At 46.8% G+C, this 22,339-nt stretch overlaps 1 protein-coding gene across 2 annotated transcripts in view; it reads right to left on the reverse strand.

Annotated features, from left to right (window-relative positions):
• TUB (TUB bipartite transcription factor) overlaps window positions 1-15,475 on the reverse strand; it is a 157,902-nt gene extending 142,427 nt beyond the window's left edge. For both annotated transcript variants that reach the window (XM_054827996.1, XM_054827995.1), the window contains exon 1: window positions 15,019-15,475. In XM_054827996.1, the coding sequence (XP_054683971.1) occupies window positions 15,019-15,074 (56 nt within the window). In that variant the 5' untranslated portion in view covers window positions 15,075-15,475. The remainder of the gene's footprint in view (window positions 1-15,018) is intronic.
• Between the last annotated feature and the right edge of the window lie 6,864 nt (window positions 15,476-22,339).

Here is a 22,339-nt window from a genome sequence, read left to right on the forward strand (position 1 = left end):
TCTACATAAAGCTATTTTTTGCCACAGGCGCTCAGCGCTGTGTGACTGAGCGCTCTGGAGTAACACTTCTTGGTAACACTTATTCTTGGCAACCAAACAGCCGCTCGGGGGCTTGCTCATAAAACAGGCTCAAAACAGGGGGAAACATGCAGGAAAACTCCCAGGACTGGCTTCTCCAAAGCTTCATAATAGCCGGCCCATTTTCTGTAGACATATTTCTTAACTTTCCAGGCAACTCCACTACAAAGGGTGCTGAGCAGCTTCGGTTACGGCCATGAGCTGAAGAGCTGAGCTGACTGTCTTCTAGTCCATGGGGCCGCTGAAGACATGGACTATATTTTTGATGATGCAAACTCCAGGGGACGTGATCTAATTTCCAGATGAGAGTAATGTTTTTCTGATGAGTGCCTTAAGTGAGGAAGTAGGAATAAGGTGTATTTATTCAATTAAATAGAACTTTGAAGTTGATTTAATCAAAAAATGTGAAGGAATTCTGCCTTGCAGCACCTAGCAAGGCAGCTGACTATGATATATATTGGCAGGTAGAGGGGAGAGAAGAGAATGCATATTCAGGGTTTGAGGCAGGGGAGCTACCTAAGCTTAAGGCAGCTGAATACACAAGTAGGATTTGGTTGCATGTCTGGGAGGGGGGTTCCCCATTCCCTCTACCCTTTGGTAACAGGTATTTTGAGAGTGGGGGAGAGGAAAGGTAGGCGAGTGCCCTCAACACCTCTCCCCACCCGATTTCCTAAACGAGGTGCTGGTCTTTCTTTGTATTTCCTTTGAAAGAAGCGCTCAGGATGCAGCCAGCGCTCCCATCCAGACAGATTTCACAGCGAAGGACAGTGCTAGAGAACAGTTTGCAGCTCTGCGCATAAGCACAGGAGGAAATTTGGAACGAGCTGAGCCTGTTCCAGCTTCTGGAGCCAGGTCCTTGGGAGATGGCTTTGCTGGCAGCTTCTACGCTGCTACTTGCCTTCACATGGCAGTCACTATCTGATGGTGCCTTTTCCTGTTTGTGCTCTATTTTAGATGGCATGGTTAAAAGAAACGAAACAAAACAACAACAACAAAAAGAGGCAACCTCATCTTCTGCACACCTCACAGCTGATATTTCTTCAGTCTGAGACTAAACCCCTCTGTATTGACAGAGACCATGTGCCCTGGGAACAGAGAAATTATTCAAAGAACAGTATTGCAAAGAAAGAGCCCCAGCATACATAGTCCCCTCTCTTTTCTGCAAAAGAGTTCATTTAAAAACAAGCTTATCCTGGGGCAACTGTACGTGCAGTGTAAGAAGGCAGCAAAGAGTGGGGCAGCACGGGCCTAAGACCTAAGAGGCGTTTCCACCAAAAGCTGTACAACCCACCAGCACAAGTCAGCAGCAACATGTCATCAGTTACTCACCACTAAGAAATTATATTGTTTCCGATTAAACTTAAAAAAAAAAAATAAGGCATGCTGGTTTGCCATTTCCAACAGTGCCCAGTTGGAAAAGAAGCTTATTCTGTATTTTAAGGTATTTTTAATTAATATAATAAAAGAAATTAGCTTTTGTTACTAGGTAATCAAGAAGCATTTCTAATTAAAAAAACAAAACAAAACAAAACAAAACAACAAACCAACAAAAAAAATCTACAAAAAAGGTCAGTCACGATGTAAATCTCCCCTACTACAGAGATGCCTGGCTGCAATCCCACCACTGCACATGCAAGGCTTTCAGCACTGCAAAGCTGTGCTCGCTGCACAACCACCACAAGGTAATACTGTTTCAGAACATGATTAATATCTCAGCATAACAGCTCATATTGCTCTGGCCAACTGGTAGATAATATGCTAGTGAGACAGCACAGATTTAATTCAGAAGGCAATTGAATCCTCCACGCGGCGGCTCAGGCGAGGGCTAAACCAAGTGAACAGCTGTGAAGATCCACCCTCACTTTCTCTAGCCTTGTCTGCTGCCAAGGTGCAACAAAAATAATGTCTGATTTTTTTTCTGATGGTCCATCGCCAGGGATGTAATTGCAGTAAAACTGGAAAGAAAAGACAAGACAGGAAAGTAACAGCAAAAAAGGAATACAAAGGAGAAGACTCAGAGATGGAAGAAAACAAGCCATCTTCCTAAACTTCATCTATTTTTAAAGGCATATTTCCTGCACCAACACCTTTCCAGACTGAGGGATGACACTATGGTTTTGGCTAAAAAAAGGCTCATCTAGTGGCCCTAAAAGTCTTGTGCGATACCCAGAGGGTGTCTGAAAAACCCCGAAGGAAAGGTAAGGTTCACAGTTTCAGGACCAGCAGGATGGCAGAGATAACAGGGAGCATGCTGGCAGCTCTCGGGGCTTGCCACAGAGTGAACCTCACTGCGAACATCTGATGCTAGAGACTGCTCGTCTTCCGACATCTGATAAGAAACGTCCCTCCTGTGCCTGGGCAACCAAAAGATGGAGAGCGGCTGGTTTACTTCAGCAGCCAAATTCCCTAAAACATACTGGATAACACTTCTCGCTTCCTCGGCAATGTTCTGTGTCTTATGAGATTATTTTAATTTTAAAATCCATAGACCAGAGTACTCATAAGCCCATCTGGGGCCAGGGTGGAGAGCACGAAGCTGCAGTTAAATGTCAGCCCACAGGGCTGTACCTAAATAAAGCTGAACTCAAACTTAAATGAATCGGTACTGCTACAGCGAGACGTTGCCCTGGTACCTTTGCTGTTCTCACTTCTTCTGGCAGAGCAGGGCAGCGAGACCGCCCTCGTGCGTAACATACAGGTGAAGGTGAATTTTCAGTGATTCTAACAAGCATTTAAGAACAGTCTCACCGTATCACAGGCCGTGCGATCTGAGTACAGGTTTGAATAGTTCATTGCATAGGGATGGGGTTTTCAGGTGTCTCAAACAAAAAATGAGTTATAACTTACGGACCTGCTGTAACTTACGCATGGAAAAATTTGACGGTACATGTGGACAGAATGCAAGTAACATTAGAAAACTTTTTGCATAATTTCTGCACCATATTAAAAGTCTGAATCTTAGAAAAGGCTCATTAAAGGGCTCTAGTATTGTTCTCTGCTAAGTAGTCTGTTTTATCACTCCCTCTCTCCTTGCCTATTCTTATCAAAGTCACCTACCCTGACTCTCCAACTACCTACACAAGAGTGGTGAAGAGAAACTTAGTAAAAAAATGGATTCTCTGCATCATACCACGACTGGAGGCACAAGCACTTTTATACTGCTCGGTACACAGGAATGCTAAATGCATAGAAATACTAGCAGCTGTTCTTTGTGACAGAGTCTGGACCGACCAACCAGCCAGGAAGGTAACAGATAAGATGCAAGCTAATATTCTTTGCAATGCTGTTCTTGGCAAGATTCATAACATCCACAGAAAAGGGACTTAGGCACGTATTTCAAATCACGCAGACGATCCCACAGTTTAACGGAGGCAAAGTGAAAGCAAAGAGAGACTTTTAGCAGAAAGATAACTGTCAATGCCAAAAAAAAATCAAGCTGAGTCAAAGCTAAATGCACAGCTTCCTCTCAAAAGCAGGATTATCACAGCAGGAACAGCCTCAGCGTCACCCCGTACCCATGATCCAGGGCTGTTCCCACAGCACAGCTCCCCCAGGCTGGGCAGGAACGCCTCGCGCGGGATGAGCAGAGAAAACACAGCAGAGCACCCATACTTGTTAAACAGCGAGGAGAGCTGACCTAAACACCTGCATTTTTGTGTGCTGAGATGGGAACAGACACAACTCCTCTCCCACACAAACAGCATCCTTACTTAATTCAGCATCTCATTGCACTACGTTAGCAAATCTACAGCACAATCTAGACAACAGAAAAACCTCGCTGCGATGGATAAGAAAAACAAATGCTGCTTCTTTTGCAGACATTTTACCCTAATTACATTTTAAAACAACCTATTAGTCCATATAGATTTTCCAGTGAATATATCAAATGTACATAGCATGCGGTAAAGACACTGCAGCGAACAAAACAGTTTGGTCAGCACACTTGAGCTCCAATTGCCCGCCCAGGCACAGACACGTTCGTTCGGGATGCCTGCAGCCCCAGCCTGCCTAGGAGGATGCCTGGTGGACAAATTCTGGTTTCACTTGCTCGGGAGCACTAGAGTGGCTGCGTGCAGCAAGGCCAGTGTTTCCCTTTGATCAGCATCCAAGAGCTGATGCCCAGAGGAGACAGTAAGCATCAGGAAAATATCACTGCCTTCCCTCCCAGCCTCCCGAGCAAAAGGCAGCGCATTTGCATTTAATGATACCGTATTTAAGATGGTGCATTTAATAATCCCTGTAGTCAGACTGAAGCTCAGCTCTAGGAGCTCCAAAAATCATGAACAGGAATAGCTGTGGCTTAGCCTCAGCTCCCTTGCACAGAGCAGCCCACCTGCCCCAGGAGCTGCTGGGAGGAGCGCACCTTCACAGAAGGTACAATGCGGACACCAACAAAAGCAGCGTGGTGTTGTATGGCTGCTCTTTATGTTTCATAAGAGAAAGCAAATAACGTCTGGGTGATACAACTCCTTCCAAATACAAGTGGAGAGTGGGAGCAAAAGCTCTGGCTTGTAACAAGTCTGGAACATGAAATCTCAGCTCTTTTAGGCCAGATTTAAGGCCAGCTCTTATTTTTTAGTCCGAAGTTCCTTTTCTTGCTACGTATACACATATGTTCCAAGCACAAGTAAATTGCCTTGGATCTCATTTCACCCAGTGCTTTGGGAGACATTTTACATTTGCAAAAGGGTGAATGAAAATAGCCTGGAGTCTGACATGAACATCTTTGACTGCAGTATTCAACATCCCGTGCTCCTCAAGCTAATCCTCTTACCGTGATTAGCAGAAGAACAGAAGGGTTGTAAGGAGGGACTTAAGCGGGCTTTGGCCTCAACCTGGGTTCGTAGCCCAGACCGGCTCCTACGCTTCTTGCGTGAGTGGCCCAAACTGAATTTCAAAATCCCCACTAATTAAATACATTTAAGGGATTGCTAGGAAGGAGAGAAGAAAAACAAAGCGTGCCAGAGAGAAAAAAGAAGTTTACACTGCACACGCTCAGGATAAAAGGAGTGAAATTTTAGGAGGCGGTGGTGTGGGTGATGCACTTACTGGAAAAACGTGGCAGTGTGTTTGTGCACACTGAAGAACACACCTGGGAAGCAAACCACTGCTGCCTTCAGTGTCCAGGGCAAAACCACAGCTTCCAAGAGAAGGTGACACTTATCCATCAGCACCTGGATTTTAGGCCTGTTTCAAGCACAGTACGTCATGCAAGGCGAGCTACAGGGAATATATTAAAAGCTTCTGTTCACACAGTACATTGGAGCCCAGCTCCAGGCCCATTGCTTCCCAGGTCCCTCTCAGTATTTACCTATTACTCACTCATCACTACTAGGAGAAGACTATAAACTATGCATTGTTTAGAAAGCTTCATCTTCAGGAAACCGCATTGCGCAAGTTAGCTGTTCTAAGATTAATTTAGACTCGTGTAATTAAAACCAACTAAATCCACTGACCATACGCGTCGTTCTTGGTAGCCAGCAGTGATTTGCATGAACACAAAAAGCGACTCGCCTGCTCTGTGGTGAGACACAGCAGCTGTTTAACAACCAACAGCTACCAGCTTCCTTACTGGCCCCTCTTTATTGCCTCCTTCAAATTTATCTGCGCCTTCCCACCAAAAAGTTTGTTCAGCTCTGAATGAACTGTTTTACAATACACATGGTAACTTAATTCTGAAAACTAGTTCAAAACTATTAGATCCTGTTATAAAGCCTAAGTTTCATTATTTCTACCTAAAGCTAGCCAAGTTAGATTAAAAAGTGGAACACTTAATTTATTCCATCAAAGAAGTTAAAAAGATACCATGTAGTGAGAAATTAACTTTATCCAGCAACTTCAGCTGGAGATGTACTTCTATTGTACTACTTGGGGGGGGAGGGGGAATCAAGAGAGGAATAAAGTAGAAATACAGTTTTATTATTAGGAAATGGACATGCTGCAGACACACCAAATGGTCTGTGTGGAGTCAGTCTCTCCTGGAATGATCATCTGATTAACATCCCGTGCTGAGTCCCTCTGGACAGCTTCCTTACGCAGCCCCAGGCACGCAGAGAAGCAGAGCTCCTCCAGCTCCCCGCGAGCACCTTCAGCCAGCCAGGCAAATTCCCTGTGTTTTGGTAGGGGTTTAGGTTACAGTTCTGCAAAATAACCTGCAAGAAAAGCCACACTAAGCATTAAGGATTTGGCTGAGACTTCATGGGTACCAGTTGAAGATGTTTGAACAGGATTTTTTAACAGGATTTTAAAGCTGGAAAAGTTTAACTTCAAGAAATATCTTCTAAAGGATTGCCAGCAAGCTGTGAAGACAGGAGTGAATCTAGGTAAGTGTGCACAGTTAACCAAGAAGAGATCAACAGTTTAACATTAATATCGATGTCGTCAGTGCCCACAGGGACTACAAGGAACTATTCCATCATGCAAAACATAGCTGTTCACAGATGGCAAAAATGCACAGCAGGAAGGAGGATGCTGCTGGTGGTGCATGAAATGGTGAGATTGCAAAATGAACTGAACTTTCTGAAACAGGAGACAGCTATCTCTGGAGTAACAGCATCCAAGAACGTCTAGAAGACTACTACCACACATCTTGTCTCTCTATGGACCCACAAATTAGTGCAGGAATTTGAACTGACACATTTACCTGCACAGTAAGTAATTGGATGTTTGACATGGTGAGGCAGTCTGTCGGACTAACATGACCATAACATGACATAGCACCGGTAGGATAAAAGGAATCAAGCACATGTCACAGCAAGTTTATAAAAACAAGGAATTAAATATTTTTTTTTTTTAAACAAAGTAGCTTACCTGGCTGATTACCCATGTAGTAGACTCCTACAGTCAAATTACAATTTAAAAAATACTTTTGAAATTGATTTTGAGCTAATTTGTTGTCATTTTACACTTCAAAGACCTGCACTCCTCTGGGAGCATCTTTGTTTTCATACCAGCTGTTGAAGCCTTCCCCTGTTCTTGACCTCGGCATTCAAGCATTTCAGATATATCCAAGTGTTGACTAACATCCCTCTCTTTTACAAATACAGGTGACTGCTGGCAGAACTCGGTCTGGTCATCTCAAAGCCTCATGATATACTAATTTTTCAGAGACACAAAGAACAAACAAAACTCAATAGGTATAAATTGCCATTTGCTGGCTGGTATGGCGAAATATCGATCAGCTTTAGCCTTTGCAAAAACCAGAATGAGCTGAATATTACTTTTTTTATCTTCTTGCAGAAATATTCCCTAAAATCAGTGATGAGCAAGCTTCCCCAGACCCCATCAACCTGCCACAGCCACGTGCACTGCTGCTCGCCGGCTGGACGCACGTGCATAGTGTGCCGTGCCGACAGCCGGGATTGCTCGTCTGTCCTGATTCATTTCTGGGGGGGGGGGGGGAAGCTTCTCTGTTGGTTTTCATCAGTGAACTTTGTTTCTCAGACTTCCATTAGTAGTGACACTTACACAAACGATATATAGGAGAGAGAAAAGTTTTCATGATAATGCCGATCATGAGAGATGTGGTTGATTTTTCTCTAAGATACAATCTAATTCTGAAAGCTTCAGCGAGAGCACAAAGAGTCTCAGAGCTACAATGTTCGATCTTCCTTGTGCGGTGCACATGTTCGGGCACACAAGAGACCGTCAATTCTGTGCCCTGAAGCACTGAAGATGAGGCACTTAGCGTGTATTTTAGACACGGTAACAAAAGGCACTCACATAGAGCATGCGACGCGACCAAAGGAGGAAAGAGAAAAGGGCTAACAAGCATTTCTTACGGCTTCTCACACCCCATTCCCCTCGTGGCCATTTCTGCTGGTTTCCTATTGCCCTTTCTACTCTGAAGAAATGCTTGAGTTTTCTTTACGGTTCAAGAGAAACCCTGAATGTAGGTTTTAAGCATAAAGCTTTACAGAGTCCTTGGAAGTTTTATAGAGTTCTACAAATGTACCGACAAAAGATATGTGTATTTTGTTTCTATTTTTCTCTCCATCTTCTTCTAAAAGAAGTCTTGTCACAAAATTTGTTATTGGGAATTTGTTAATGAGCTCTCTGACCATGAAGAAAGATGACTGTCAACACAATGCTGAGATAGTTTGCTATATTGCCCTTCACTCTTGATAGTTAGAGACTATACTGCTCACCCTACATCTTCACAAAGAAAAAATCTATATTTTTAATAGCATGCCTTTTAAAACTAGTTTAAACTTAAGAATTCCTTCTAGACTGCCAAAGAAAAACAAAAAAAAAAAATAGAGAGACAAAAATACATTTCTGTCTTGATACTAGAATTATAGCTAGGGGGTAACAGGAGATGGCAATAGCATTTATTCCACATTTCACTTCAATGCGCAGAAGCGGGTCTGTATTGTGTGAAAATACCTTTAACCGCTGAAGTTCTCTACTTCCTTTCACTGGTATTTGAGAGAAGTAATATCACTGGTACTGAGCCAAAACTAGAAATACCCAGAGCTAAATTTCAGTGAGATATGAAGGAAGTCTAAAGCATGTGCATGGATGAAGAGGCAGCCACCAAACAGGGGAATTGTCTATCCAAGGTTTGAAGATGTGGATTTCAAGGATCACAGTCCAATTCTCAACAGAGAGCACAAAGTCTTGCGCTACCACCCCTGGGAGGGGGCCCGCTGAAAGCTTCAGGTGGGGTTTTACACACCAGCGAGGTCCATCAATTGCCATGGCCCAACTTGTGCACTTGTCAACAAAAACAGAGAATGAAATGACTGAGAGCACACAAGTGGCATCTTCCAAGCTAACTCTCATAAGTGATTGTCCCTTTTTCACTGTAAACTCTTAAATAATAAGTTACATACTATGGATAAACTGAAGATCAGCTGTAATATTGGTTTTCCCTTTAAAAACTTACCCTTCACTCTCATTGCCGAGCTGCTGGTGATGTTTACTGCTCCAAACGCAATTCTTACTTTCATTAGGATTGCAATGCTGTGCATAAGCCAAGTAGGTTTAAAATATTTTCTCAGGTACTTCTGTTTAAGCAGCTTTTAAATTTCTCCTTCAGGGAAGCAGGAGCAGAAGTTTCCTCTCTCACACCTCTCTCTGAGGCTGTCACAAGCCACCATGCAGCCCCCGGAGAATTCACACACCTCGAGGAGGTGCCGACAACCAACACGAAACGTTCATCCTGAGCACGGGAGGATGCATGTAAACGCACCTGCAGGTTATTCCTGCTGTTTTGACTTGAGGAAGGAAACATTGTCCCCAAACTCTAGGTCCTCCTATGTAATTGATATTATGATATTTTATTATGAAAGAAAAATAACAGATTTCCAGCAAACTAAGCGTGCAATGTTGATGTGTAAATCCTAAAATTTATCCATTAGGTAAACATTTTATTCTGGCTTCATTTCAGGGTTGGCTAATCCTACCCACTCCTTTTGTCCCATAGGACAATTTCCACTTCTTATCCACCCAAGTGATTTGCCCAACAGCTACAGCCATAAAGGTATCTACTCCAGGAAACATCGAAGGACAGAAGATGGCAGGGGAGAGAGGAGAGGTGGTGGCTAAGGGACTGCCTCCTCAACCTGCTGCCTCCCCATGAGAGCAGACTGAGTAATCTCTGTCAACAGGGGCTCAGGGCACGACGTGCCCTCCGTCTCCTGACGGCAGATCAGCGCCCAGGGCATGAGATGGCTCCGCTGCGAACAGACAGGAGCTGCTCTTCAGTGCAGTCAAAGCGTGCTCGCTGCAGCAGGTGCGGGGGGGGGGGGGGGTAACATTTGTACGTGCTTTGGTATTTCACACCTTGGTATTTCACACTTCAGAGAAGAGAAGGAAGAAGAAATTATAGTTTCCCTAAGATATTCCTTTTGGATGAAGTCTGGAGGACAACCCCTATTTACTCAATGATGACAGCACGTCCCAGAAAAGATCAAGGTAGAGGAGTTTAAAAACTTTCAAAAAATGAGATCTAAGATCGAAACCCTCCAACACCACGACGCAAATACACAGTCACAGCTTTTCAACACAGCATAAAAAAAAGGCAAAACAGAAATAGCAGCTTCAAAAGGGAGCCACAAACAATGCTGATATCCAGAATAGACCAAAGAAACAGATCAATAGAAAAAAAAGTTTTCAGCTGTCTCCAACAGTTGAAATATCCTGGCAGTAAGTGCCCCAAAATATACTTCCAAATTCTAGTGGATAAAAGCTACGTTAATGACAATGTGGTAATTTGCAAGCCCGGCATAGCTGCACTAAAATCCTCCAGGAAAAAGATAGAAAATAAGTATGGAAAAGAAGCAAAGAGGACAGGGGAAAGACTGTGAACTATTGATCTCAGGAAGAAATGTGAGGAAGCAGGGAAGCAAGTGTGGCTTTTGCTGTCTCCACAGCTGGCATTTTGCTCTAACATCTTTGTTCACGCACAGCTATTCAGTTTGCCCACAGGTTACCCATTCCTTCTGCTGCAAAACTTTCTACTGCTCCTACAGAAAACCCTTCCAGACTAGCCGTTCAGTTGTGACACTCCTCATATGAGCTATGCACAGTCCAGTGACACTTGAAAAACCTTGCAAAATCTCGCAGTCCACCACTGCCTTACACAGTTTCTCCAAACACATACCACAGATTCCCAGTCTGCAGTATTTGCCCATATATTTGATTTCAAACTGGTCTCCTGTGTCCATGGGCTGACTGAATTCTGTACGCTTTCCTAAACTGTGCCTTCCCAGAGCTTGGATTTGACTACATCCATGGTATCAGAGCTCCCTCAAGCCCTCATGAGCACCATTTTGAACTTCAGTGGTCAAATTTGGGTGGCATTGTTGAGAGTTAATTTTCTGGCCATCTCGTCTCCAGCTACTGGAAGTGCTATGAAGGAAACAGGTGTCCCAGCTCACGAGAATGGCTCTTCAGTTTTATACCAGCCAAAACCTATTCTCCATTTTCCCCTTCCTATCCTATTAATGACTCTTCTCTCTGAGCTTCCATTTGCACCAGGGTATGACAGAAAACACTATGTAAAACCTCCAGTTGCCACCTCCATTTCCAGAGACCGCCGGCATTAGGAGGCTTCTGAATGCCCCATCTTCTGCTGCTCGTTTCACTCCTGATGCTGGATGTTTTTGGTAACTGCACAGCTGCAAGCTGCCTAGAGGAAGCCAACTTCACACAGCATTCAAGTCCTACCTGGGTACCACCAGCAACTGCCATGGCACAGAGCAGAGCCCCTTAAAAGTAGAATTCCCTGCATGGAGACCATGAACTCCTACAGGAGTGCATCAAACCCAAAGCGAGTACTACATGGTGGCTTTTATGCCTGTTCAAATGACATTTGAAATCAGTGAATTGCGATGGGTGAACATTTCCTGAAGAGCTTGATGGGGAAATGCTCTGCTAGTCCCCATGCAGCATCCCTGAGAGCGAAGCGCTGCATAGGCCCTGGACAAAGCTGGGGGGAGGCAGCAAGAGTGCTGATGGGCAACAGCCCAGCTGCCAAAACCTGCACCGGCACTGAAAACTGAGAACGTGAAAAAGCGCAGGTTTGGCTCTGCTCCGGAAGACAAGCGTTTCTGCACACCCGGGGGCCATAGGCATGGCGAGCAGGTAGTGCGTTGCTCAGGAAGAAAAGACACCAAATAGAAATGGGTAGTAACTGTCCATAAAACAGCATATCATTGAGGGCAGATGATGAAAGAGTGGCATTATCTTACTCTAGGAATTAGCCGGCTGACTCTACAAGTCCTGAGTGTTTCTAGGACCTTCAAAATATCCTCAGTTTTTGTTTAAATTGCTGCCTATCCTCCGCTTTCGGCTGGCAACATTCAGAGTGACAAGGAAATTATCACAGCGCTGAAACGGGAGGAAGGCGAAGATGTGCCCAAGATAAGGCTGACCTTTTAGGAAGGCAAACAAGTCAGATGTGGAAATGCCACACACGATCATTAAGAGCCTTTTCATATTATACCTATTTCTTTTTCACATACACACTGGTCTAGTTTTGGGCAGGGGGGAGGAGGAAGCTTTCCTTTGATTAGGAGAGCAGCTGAGGTGAACATTATTGAACGGTCTCTTCTCATTGCATGGGGCTCCCTCACCTCACGTTCTGCAGTCAGTGTTTGGACTTGCTCTTCGTTGCACAAACTACGAACTTCCTGCACTGCAGGAATGAGCAGTGGTTTTCCCGTAGAGAAATCCTGCGCTGCAAGTCCGAGGGAAGACCACAGTCACAGGCCCAAATGCCAGATAAACCCCAGTAGAAAAGCGTCAGCACACTGCACACAAGTGCTTTCATCTGCAAGGCACATGCTTGGCCATTTAGAAGGGACATAGCAACTCCCCTCTTTTCCATGAGTTTCTACCATTATGCATCTTACAGAGTCCAGAGGTCAAAACCTCTGTTTAATTCCCTTCATCTGATGTAGTTGACCATGAGCATTTTTTAAAATGCTAGATGCAATTGTATTTCTGGGAGGCAGCTGCTGCTCCATCAGCCCTGTCCCTCTAACTGCAATGCTGATTCATGGAGGCCAACACCAAGAGGAGAAACCCAGGGGTGCCTCCGGAGGAGCAGGTGTCGGCTTTTGCACAGCGCTTGGCTGCTCACGGTGCTGCCCCACGCGTCCGTGCGGACAGGTATGTGCCTAAACCCCCCTGCCTCCAGGGAAATGGGAGGGGGGGCACACAAGAAAAAAAGCACAGTGACTTCTGCAGATCACATGGCAATGAATAACAGAGCTAAGAATTGCAAATATTATGTTTTTACTCAACAAAAAAAATTATCAGTTGCGCTGTCTTTGCTGCCAGCTGCTGTTGGAGGAACCCTGGCCCGAAACACTCTGCCACAGAGCAGCTACCCCAAAAGCAGCTGTGACGTTTTATGGCCACTGGTGAGGAGGGATAACCCAAGCGTTATCACTTGTTTCGCAGGACTCCTATAAAGGAGGCAAGCGTCATTAACCTTGCTTTACAAGCAGCAGCGTTTCTTGCCCAAGGCTACAAGCGTCCCTTGAGGAAGAAGCAAATTATGTTATTTAACTTGACTAGCAACGCTCCTACAACTCACTACACTGGAGCACAATTTCCATGAAATCTTGCAATAAGTTCATGTTCTCATCCAAGCCCCAACAGTCAGGTAAGTAGCGATGGGAGGATCTCAGCCCGCGGGGGCTTCACGTGAGCCGGCAGGTCAGAAAGGCATCCTGCGCCCAGCCGGAGCCAAGCCCCGGGGGGACCCCATGTCCCCGGGCTTCGGCATGCACCGCAGATGCTCAAAGAAGCTCAAAATGAGCACCTTCCATTTCCTTCCCTCCCTGGCAGAGACTTCCCCCGAACCTTTTTTCTGTCCGTGCTCAGTGGGACCAAAGTTGGGGCAGTGAACACGCTCCAACGGCAAATGGCAGCCACCAGGGTTCGGGATACAAAAGAGTTAGCTCCTTCTCCTGCCATGGGCCTGGGCGCAAGAGAGGTGTGGGAGGACAGGACAGCGTGCCTGGGCACCAAAACACTGCACTTCTCCCCCCAGATGCAGAACGAAAGCCAAGCAGGGGAGACTCACAAGTGCAGCACACCTCCCGGGTGCAAGGCTTACAAACTGCCATCGGAGCCTTCTCTGCCACGGTACGGAAGACTGAAAACTGGAGAAATACATCACAAGCGATACAAAGGTTGAATCAAAAGGTGATAGCACTGGGAGAAAGCATCCAAGAGGAGCTTTTGTGAAATTTCTGGATTGTTTACTGTAGTTTTAGGGTATCAAAACTGCTGCAAACTTGGGCTGCATGGGACAGACCTGAGCACTACAGGGTCTCAGTGCTGCTGTTTTTGAGGATGTGGCATCAGATAGAAAGCATCCTCTGTGTGGGAGAATATATGCATAAAAACATAGCTTGTTATATAACTCAGCTTTGCATGTACATAAACATATACATATTTTTTTAAAGACAACACTGTTCCCATTGCCACCACTGTATGCATCTGTATATATTTTCTGCTGAGGCAATATGAATGTACTGAAAATGAGTGAAACTCTCCAGATGCACGTATAAACCATATAGACCCACGCACCTAGGGAGCGTGGGTGACACTGAATATGTGTTTAAGCACTGAAAATCACTTCCAAAGGTTATTTCTTCAGAATATTGTGGTGGCTTGCAGTAGTGATTCAGTGAGATACTAACACTGCTTAGCATCTGGCTCCTTTTCAGGTGTAACATCTACACAGACAAAAAGTGGAGGAAAAAAAAAAAATGAAGTTTGTACCTTTTTTTTAATCCAGGCTCAAAGAACCCGTCAATCACAACCATGAATCACATAAAAGCAAAATTAATGCTACAATAATTTCCCATTCCCCGGAAGAGGAAAAACACACATACGTAGTTGCATCTTGGTATGAAAGATGGTGTGAATATTTCAGCTGTCTCAGTGAGACATCTAATTCAGCCCCCTCAGCTCTGTGGTACCTGGGCTGCACACAGTGTTCCTCACAGCTTTGGCTTGAAAATATCACTGTTTAGCCACATCCTGGCTCCCAGCCCCTTCCTTTCCCAAGCTTTAGTTTATATTTGCAGAAAACATCTAGGTGCCGGCTTTGAACAGTGGTTACTAGAGATGACCTTTCAGAAGTCTGGGCGACTGCTCAGGGAGTCACTGCACCTCAGTCGCCCTGCTCAGGGGAGAGAGCTGGGAGCATCCCCCAGTCCTGCCACAGCAGGGCAAAACTACCACCCCGCTTTCCAGACAAACACCTGCTAAACAGCAGCAAACGCTGCTGCTCAAGTCGCCGAGAACCCGGGGTGCCTCAAGTGTCTTTCAGACTGTAAAAGCAGTATCAGTAAAGGTTTATGCTTTCTGGAAGAGGTGGCTCCGTCTCAGTTTCTATAAACAGCTTGCCGGTTTTACAGTATCAGGAAGGAAAAATTAAAAAAAAACAACAAACCGAAACAAAATAGACAATACCTGTTGTAACTCCATCTGCTGTAAGACATGGTCCTGTTGCTGCCAACACCATCCATCTCTGGCTCTGCTACGGCGCTTCCAGCATCGCTCGCCTCCCGCAGGCGCCGGCTGCCGGGCTTGGAAATCAAACACCTGCCCAAAGACGGGCCCACTGCAGGGATGCGGACGGACGCCTTCGGCCTGGCACGGTGGGGCCAAAATTCACCGCCGAGCGGCGGCTTCGCATCGAGCTCTGGATGCACGGAACAAACCACTGCCCGTGCCGGGGAGGGAGGGATGGAGGGAGGGGGGAGCTCCCGGGGTCCCTGCCGAGGGGACTGGCGGCAGGATGCTCTCAGCCGCCGGGCAGACACAAAGGCGCTCAGGTAATAAACTGGAGCAAGGGTGCTAAGCTGCTTAAGAGATATTCAGCGAAGCCGTGCTCGGGAGCAGCGGCTTGCACGCCTCCCGCTCCAGCAGACATGCTTTATTTATTTATTTATTTGTTCTGGTTGCCACAGATACGGATCCATCACTCTGACATCAGCCGCCTCCCACCCCGCCGCAGGTCCCTGGGTCTCGCCAATGTGATCTCCTGGTCAGACAATGATCACATCCCCTGCGTGCAGGGGCAGCGCTGGCAGACGGCCGGGGTCAGGAGCCCCTCAGGATCACCTCCCTGCTGGGGACACGGCCCCGCCGCTCGTCCCGCCGCAGCCCCTGCGCTTGACAGGTCGGTGTACTTCTGGAGTCACTCGGAGTACGGCAAAAATGCTTTGCGTACCCCATTTCATCACCGGTTTTGCACTGCCCCCGTTTGCCCCAGAGCAGGGGCGTCAGCGTGACATCCGTCCAGACTGGACGCGACTCTTTCTGAGCGCAAGTCTCGGGCGTAGGACCGAGAGCCAAGCCGTGCTTCATGGCTCCCGCCCACGTTTCCCGGGTGGGGACCAGCAAAGTTCCGTGTCGGGGCCTGTGCCGAGGACCCGTGGGCCTCTCGCAGAGGCATTTCTCATCTCTGCCAGCTGTAGACAGCACGGGGGCTGCTCTGCTCCCCAGTGCCCACTGGTGGGAATCAGACCTTGCTGGCTCACTGAATATTTTCTGATCAGTTCTGATAACCTCAATACGAGGGGGACTGTGTGACAGTAGTTCAAACTGAACAACTGTAAAAAGTCTTCCTTCAAATCTGCTTGTGGTTGTCCTTTCAGGGGGAAAAAAAAAAAAAAAGAGAAGTTCAGCAGAACTTGTACGGTGTCTCTGCATTTCCAAGCCACTTGATTGACCCGGTCTGCCTTCGAATCATGCAGTGGTTCAGTGGTTCTTGCATCTCCTCTTAAAATGTTTGCTTGCCATCAGTTTCCCAGTGCCACATCTTTGTGACGGTTGGTTGCCAAGATGCACAGCTGGGCAATGATAAGTACACAGACAGCTGGATCGTGGCCCTCTGGATGGGGCACCCATCATAGCTCCTACCAAAGAGTTTGGTTTGGGCAGCACATCTCAAAAGTAAGCCTTAATGACAATGCTCAGCGGATACTCCCAGAACAAGGAGGATGTCTGCAGGGTCAAGTGTAGGCAGGCAGAGGTTTGTCTCTCCAGAAGCTGGTTCAGAGCTGCTCAGACCTCACTGTGCACAGTTGTGCTCAGGGCATCGTGTCCTGCTCACAGCCCCAAGACACCACGCTCTGCCCTATGCTTCACTCTTGATTTAAGGAGCTACAGCTTTCCAATAGCCTGTAACACCACATGCACAGGGGGCTACTGAGAAGACCTGACCATACCTTGACCAAGAGAGGTGCTACCAGAAGTGGTGCCAGGTCAGCACAGTCAGCCCCCAGCATGACCCAGGGTGTCTATGTACACACACAGGGGATGAGGGGACCGCTTTCAAACCATTCCCAGACAGCTTCGGCTCTTTGGCCTGTATTAGCATCTCCTGGCCCCTTCACTTGCTGCAAGATCAGCCAGGTGCCCAGCCCTGCTCTTAAGCCATGCAATGCACTCCCAGCTCCTAAGAGTAAGATCTCCAAGTAGAAGCAACTAAAAATCCCAAACATATATAAATAAGGATTGGAACAGACTTGGGTTAATCAGGCCCAGTACCCTCCTCTCACAACCAACCATATCTGATGAGTGGTCTCAGCCTGAAGCTCCAGAGGCTGGTAATGAAGAGCTCCTAGAAACAACTAGAGCTCCAGAAGGTAAATGAAGCTCCTAGAGCTTCACCCTGCAGACAGAGACCTTCCTGTTTCTAACTCAAAGGTATTTATGGACATCTAAGATCCACTTGGTCTTTCAGTTCAAGTTAAATCCTCTTTCTCATGAATGCCTGCAATCAATCTGTTCATTTCCAGTCTTTATTTTGGGAGGGTGACTGGGCCAAGACCTTAATCCACTCACATCAGGATAGGCAGAACCAACCTAAGAGCTTTTTTATGTACCAGTTTTAATCCAATCAAATCTTCTCTGAATATGGGTGATATTTGGCCACACGTCTTTCAAGCAGGAAAAACATCATCCAGGTTTCCTTCAAATGGCAATTAAGATGCCCAGACCCAAGCTTCATTCCTTGTAACTGTGTACACCATGTGAGTTTATCTTATCTTCCTGACCCCTGTTACAGATGCTGTTGTTGATGTTACGTATAGACAGCGCATTCCCATTTATCTCATTTAGAACCCGTATGGAGTGACCTGGATGAAACGAACCATCTGGAAAGCAGAGAGTTAGTCACAGCACATCTCCTCCACCTACCTGCATCTGCTCACTGCTGTGCTCACGCGAAGAAAATTGTAAATGGGCAAACTGAAACCTGGCCATTTAGTCAGTTGTGGGATTACTCAGGCCAACATTTTCCACAATGGAGCAGCTGAAAAACCACCCTGATGAGTCCCTGCATCCCAGGGAAACCTCCTTCGGAAGCAAACACTTCAAGGCGCATCAATAAAAGCGGCACAGGTTAGCTGCCGGAGCATGGGCTCTCCTCCCCACGTGCCTCACCAAAATGTAGCTCACCGGCACCCCAGGCTCCATCACACTCATCCTGGACCAGAGCGTTGAGAACATCAACCATGGCAGCTCATGCTGCAACTGGGGGAAACGCAGCTGTACACCCAGAGTTGTCTCATCCCAGCAGCCTTGCTTCCTTATACTGTCATCAGGAACTAAAACTGTCCTGGCACGCTGTGGCAGGTGGCTCGTGAAGATTTCAGGTTGACTCTGCCTAACCTCATGGTAAGTACAGCTTCTCCTCATCAGTAACACACCAAAACCCAGAACCCACCTCCAGTCTCCGAATACAGACAGCATCCTTTTGGCAGACTGGTGCTTTGAGAACTTACCTGTGCCTTCTTTGGGAGATCCTTCCACACACATCCTCAGACAAGAGAAGCTCCAGAACAAAAACAAGTGCAACTTTTCCACTGCTGTGCTGCAGGTTAACAACAGTTTGAGACTCCTCCGAAAAAATAATCTGGGTGGCGATTTAGCCTCCTAGGACACAAGTGTCTCCCTGCTTTGGGCACGTGGATGGCAAATTCCCTGAATGTGGGCATGCAACAAACCCCCAACCCTTCCTCCCAGGCGTTTCTCAACTTCTGTGTCACTAATTCAATACAAACGCTAATGTCTTTGACAGTGAAGCCTTTGTCTGTGATTAATTGTATCTACAGCTCCTGCTGGGCCGTATCTTCCTTACGCAAGCCTCCTGGTTCCTCTTCTGCCATCTGACCCCACAACTTGCCTTGCTGACAATACTGCTGTTAACCTGAAATTTCCGAGACAGATTCAATGGGGAAGCTGAAGCACTTGTAAGCTTGTGCAAGGTGAAGAGACAGAAATCAGACCCATGCTGGAGCTCAGGCAGCCACAGAAATATTTTTCTTGCCATTTGCTCCGCTCTGTTAGCAGTGCCACAGGGCATGTGTCATCATGTCTTTGTGCATGGGCATGTCTACACACACACAACACGAGTGACATCTGCTCCCTGTTTCAAGAGATTCCTCTGACCACTGCAGATACGGGGGCACCTCAAAGCTGGGGGAGCAGGGGGGGCTAGGCTTCTGCATTACAATATGTTAATGCCAGAGCAGTAATAAAATTTCAGTTCTTCCTTACAAGCGCTGCACCACAGAGCGACCATCCCAGTGCCAGCTGGGGGAAAGGTTGGAACCGAGCACTGAGAAAGCACAAAACCTTCCTTTTTTCAGGTGTTTAGTATATGGCAAATGATCTTACCCCCCAAATAAACATGATCTGCAATATTGGCTTGAGTTGTTGAAATATCACGGAAATTAAACTGGCAGCAGTGTTGAAGCAAACAGACTGTTCCTGCATTTTCATGCCGGCACAAATCATGCTGCAGACAAATGCCAAAGTAGCTGCTGAGTCACTGGATTGTGCCTAATGTTTTTAACGGTGGAGAGTCAAAAAACCCAACATAGAACTTCTCCCAGATTAGGTATTCTTGAAACAATATGAGGTTTAAGTGTACATTTTGGGCATCCCCAGACAGAAGTTTTTCCAGCAAAACATCATGTTCATGACCAACCATCCATCCCATCATCAGGTGCCCGTGGCTGCAGAAACCATCCTTTCATTACAGCCCAGCCCAAGTCCGAGGTGAGCTCTGGAGACAGACAGACAGGTCTCTCTGTCTGTCCAGCCAGAAAGGCACTGGCCAGAGCCGACTACCGCATTTGCTTTCCTGCTCCAGAAACCCGGCACCAGCGAGGGCACGTTCAGGGAACGAATTGCCAGGATGTCCCGTCATACCAGACAGGGCTCGAAGCTGTGCCCGTCAGCACTGCTCGAGTTGTTTTCTAGCCACAGCCATGTAAAGTTCCTCAATGAGATTACAAGTCCTTCAGCACTGCTAATTAGTGCTTACGCAAGCGAGGATTTCTGCAAGCCCTGGGGCTGCTGCCTGGAGGGGACGGTGCTCCTTGGTCCGCTGCGGTGCCCTGGGACAGGGACCTGCACCGGGGCAGCAAGGCACTAACTAATCCTTCCCTGCTCTTTCGACAACAAAATTCCTCCTCTCCTCCGTGCTCCTCCTGGGCTGCCGGTGTTCAAGCCCATGGCTGGCCAGTCTCCAGGTGGTGAGGAGACGAGGAGAGAAGAGAGCGAGGACAGACAGCCCCAAGCCACAGGCTTCCTAAGCACCGGTGTGAACAGGGGCTTTTCCAGAAAACCATCGTGGTGTGCTTTGAGACACCCGCTGCCTCCGGCACGCTGCCGGGGAGGGGTGTTGGGGTGACATTGATGAGATACCAGCAGGAGACTATTGCAACCCAGCGTGCATGTCAGCTCCAGAGAGACTCAGCCGACTTGAACAAAACATGCATATTCTCCTTCAATAACCAGGCAGGTTTTAGGACAGCAACAGGAAAACCTCAGGAAAAAAACCAGCTATAAACCCTTTGATGCCTGGGCAAACACCCTTGCATCCCCCTGCAGAATAAATATCTGGGCTGCGCTAAGAAAGAGACTTGGGTTTATACCTAAGCCCAAGCACAGTGATCCCCAGGGTTTAGGCACACCCAAGTGAGGTCCATAAAGCAAGTCAGCAGGGCCTCAAAGCTACTCATACCCTCTCCCGACAGATTTAGGAACTTAGAGCCTCAATCATTTCTCAGCACCGCTTGTTGTTCCAGCAGCTAAAGGTCAGTAGCAACGTGAGATGCTACGTGTGCCCACGGGTGCCTGCCTCCTCATGCAGGGCTTTGCTGCCTTCAAAGAAGCATGAGATGGATGTGAAAAAACACTACTTAATTTTAACAGGAAAAAAAAAAAAAAAAAAAGACAGGCTGCAAGGTACATTATGTCCTACCACAGCAGAAGAAAACAGCATAAAAGCATCTGTGCTGCTGGAGAGCATCTAGCTGTAATGAGGAGAAACGCATACCAACGGGACGAGCAGTGGAGACTCCAGGCCACCTAACATCTGTGCCAGGGACTAATAAACCAGTGCCTTGAATAATATAACGTTTTATGCCGGGGAACTAGGGAAGGAGGAACGCTGCTGTTTGTTTTTCCACATGCCCTCGTATTACCCTGCCAAAAAAAAGCTCATGAAAGTTGGGCTTAACAATTTTGTCTGAAAAGAGATTATTTACATCCTTAAGAGCATCTGGCATATTTCTGTATTTCATCTTCCTTTCAAAGGATAACGCAGCTTCTAAAAATTCCCTCCAACAGTCATTATAATTTTACCCTGCTCCCGATATAATAAACAACTTCATTCGTCAGTCTCCAAGCACTTTGCGAAGAAGCCAGCAGCACTATTTACATCTTACAGAAAGGAAACGGCAGCAGCACAGCTTTCCCAACAGCCACCAAGAAACCCCGCCAGACACCCATGCCGCCTGCAGCCTCCCGAGCCCCGCTCCAGCACCCCGCGCATTGCAGCCCCCCAAGTCCTACACGTGCACAGGACGACGCCAATCCTCTGATCATCGTCTCTTGCCTGGAAGCGTTTAGAGACCTGTTGTCCTTCTTGGTGGCCGTGCAAGTCCATGCTTGTTTCAAAGTCCCTCTCTTTACAAATACAAGGAATCGGCGCTGCACTCACGAGAGCTTGACTTCTTTCTTCCTTTTGTGCGATTAGAAAATACTATATATATATATACACTACATGTATGCTATAGTTACTCTGTAGAAAATACCATAATCACTAAACCATAGAAAGTCCATAGTAGCATGGGTGCTAGTCTGTATTTTTCAGCAGCCTCTGCCTTCCTCACGGAGCATGTTACTGAAAGGACTGCATGCTGCTTTCATCTACTTGTACAGTCCTAATTGCTAAAGCAATCTCTTGTAGCTTGTTAGCTCTTTTCATCCCCTACTCATCGCTCTAATATGTGCTAGCTTCCCACACGTACAGAAACTTTTGTAGTTCAAACTTGAGATTGTTGATAGGTGGTTATAGCAGCTTTCAGTGAAGCGTTGCTCCGTTAACATGAGTAAAAAAATGAACCGTGACAATAGTTTTGACCATTTAGAGCTTTCCTTGGATTAAAGAGGGTACAAAGCCGCTCTGGATGCTGATGCTACATCCAACCGCGTCCCCCTCCTCTGGGGCACCAGCGGCTCCCCAGTGTTTGCCTTGGGCCGCAGCAGCTGGCATCAGCCCCGACGCCCCCCCGGGAGCCAGCTCGCCGCTCCGCTCTTTGGGAAGAAGCACAGAAAATTTGACACAGTGCATCTATCCAGCCTGGCGCCTGCTGCATACAGGCTTTGTGTTTCAAAAAGTTTTGTTTCTATTAGTTTAGAGGCTCCCATGGTGCTAGGCTGTACCTGGGCATGCGATTTGAGAAGGCAGCGCTCCGCTCGTGTGGAT

Source organism: Grus americana, chromosome 5 (assembly GCF_028858705.1).
Source record: "Grus americana isolate bGruAme1 chromosome 5, bGruAme1.mat, whole genome shotgun sequence".
Classification (NCBI taxonomy): domain Eukaryota; kingdom Metazoa; phylum Chordata; class Aves; order Gruiformes; family Gruidae; genus Grus; species Grus americana.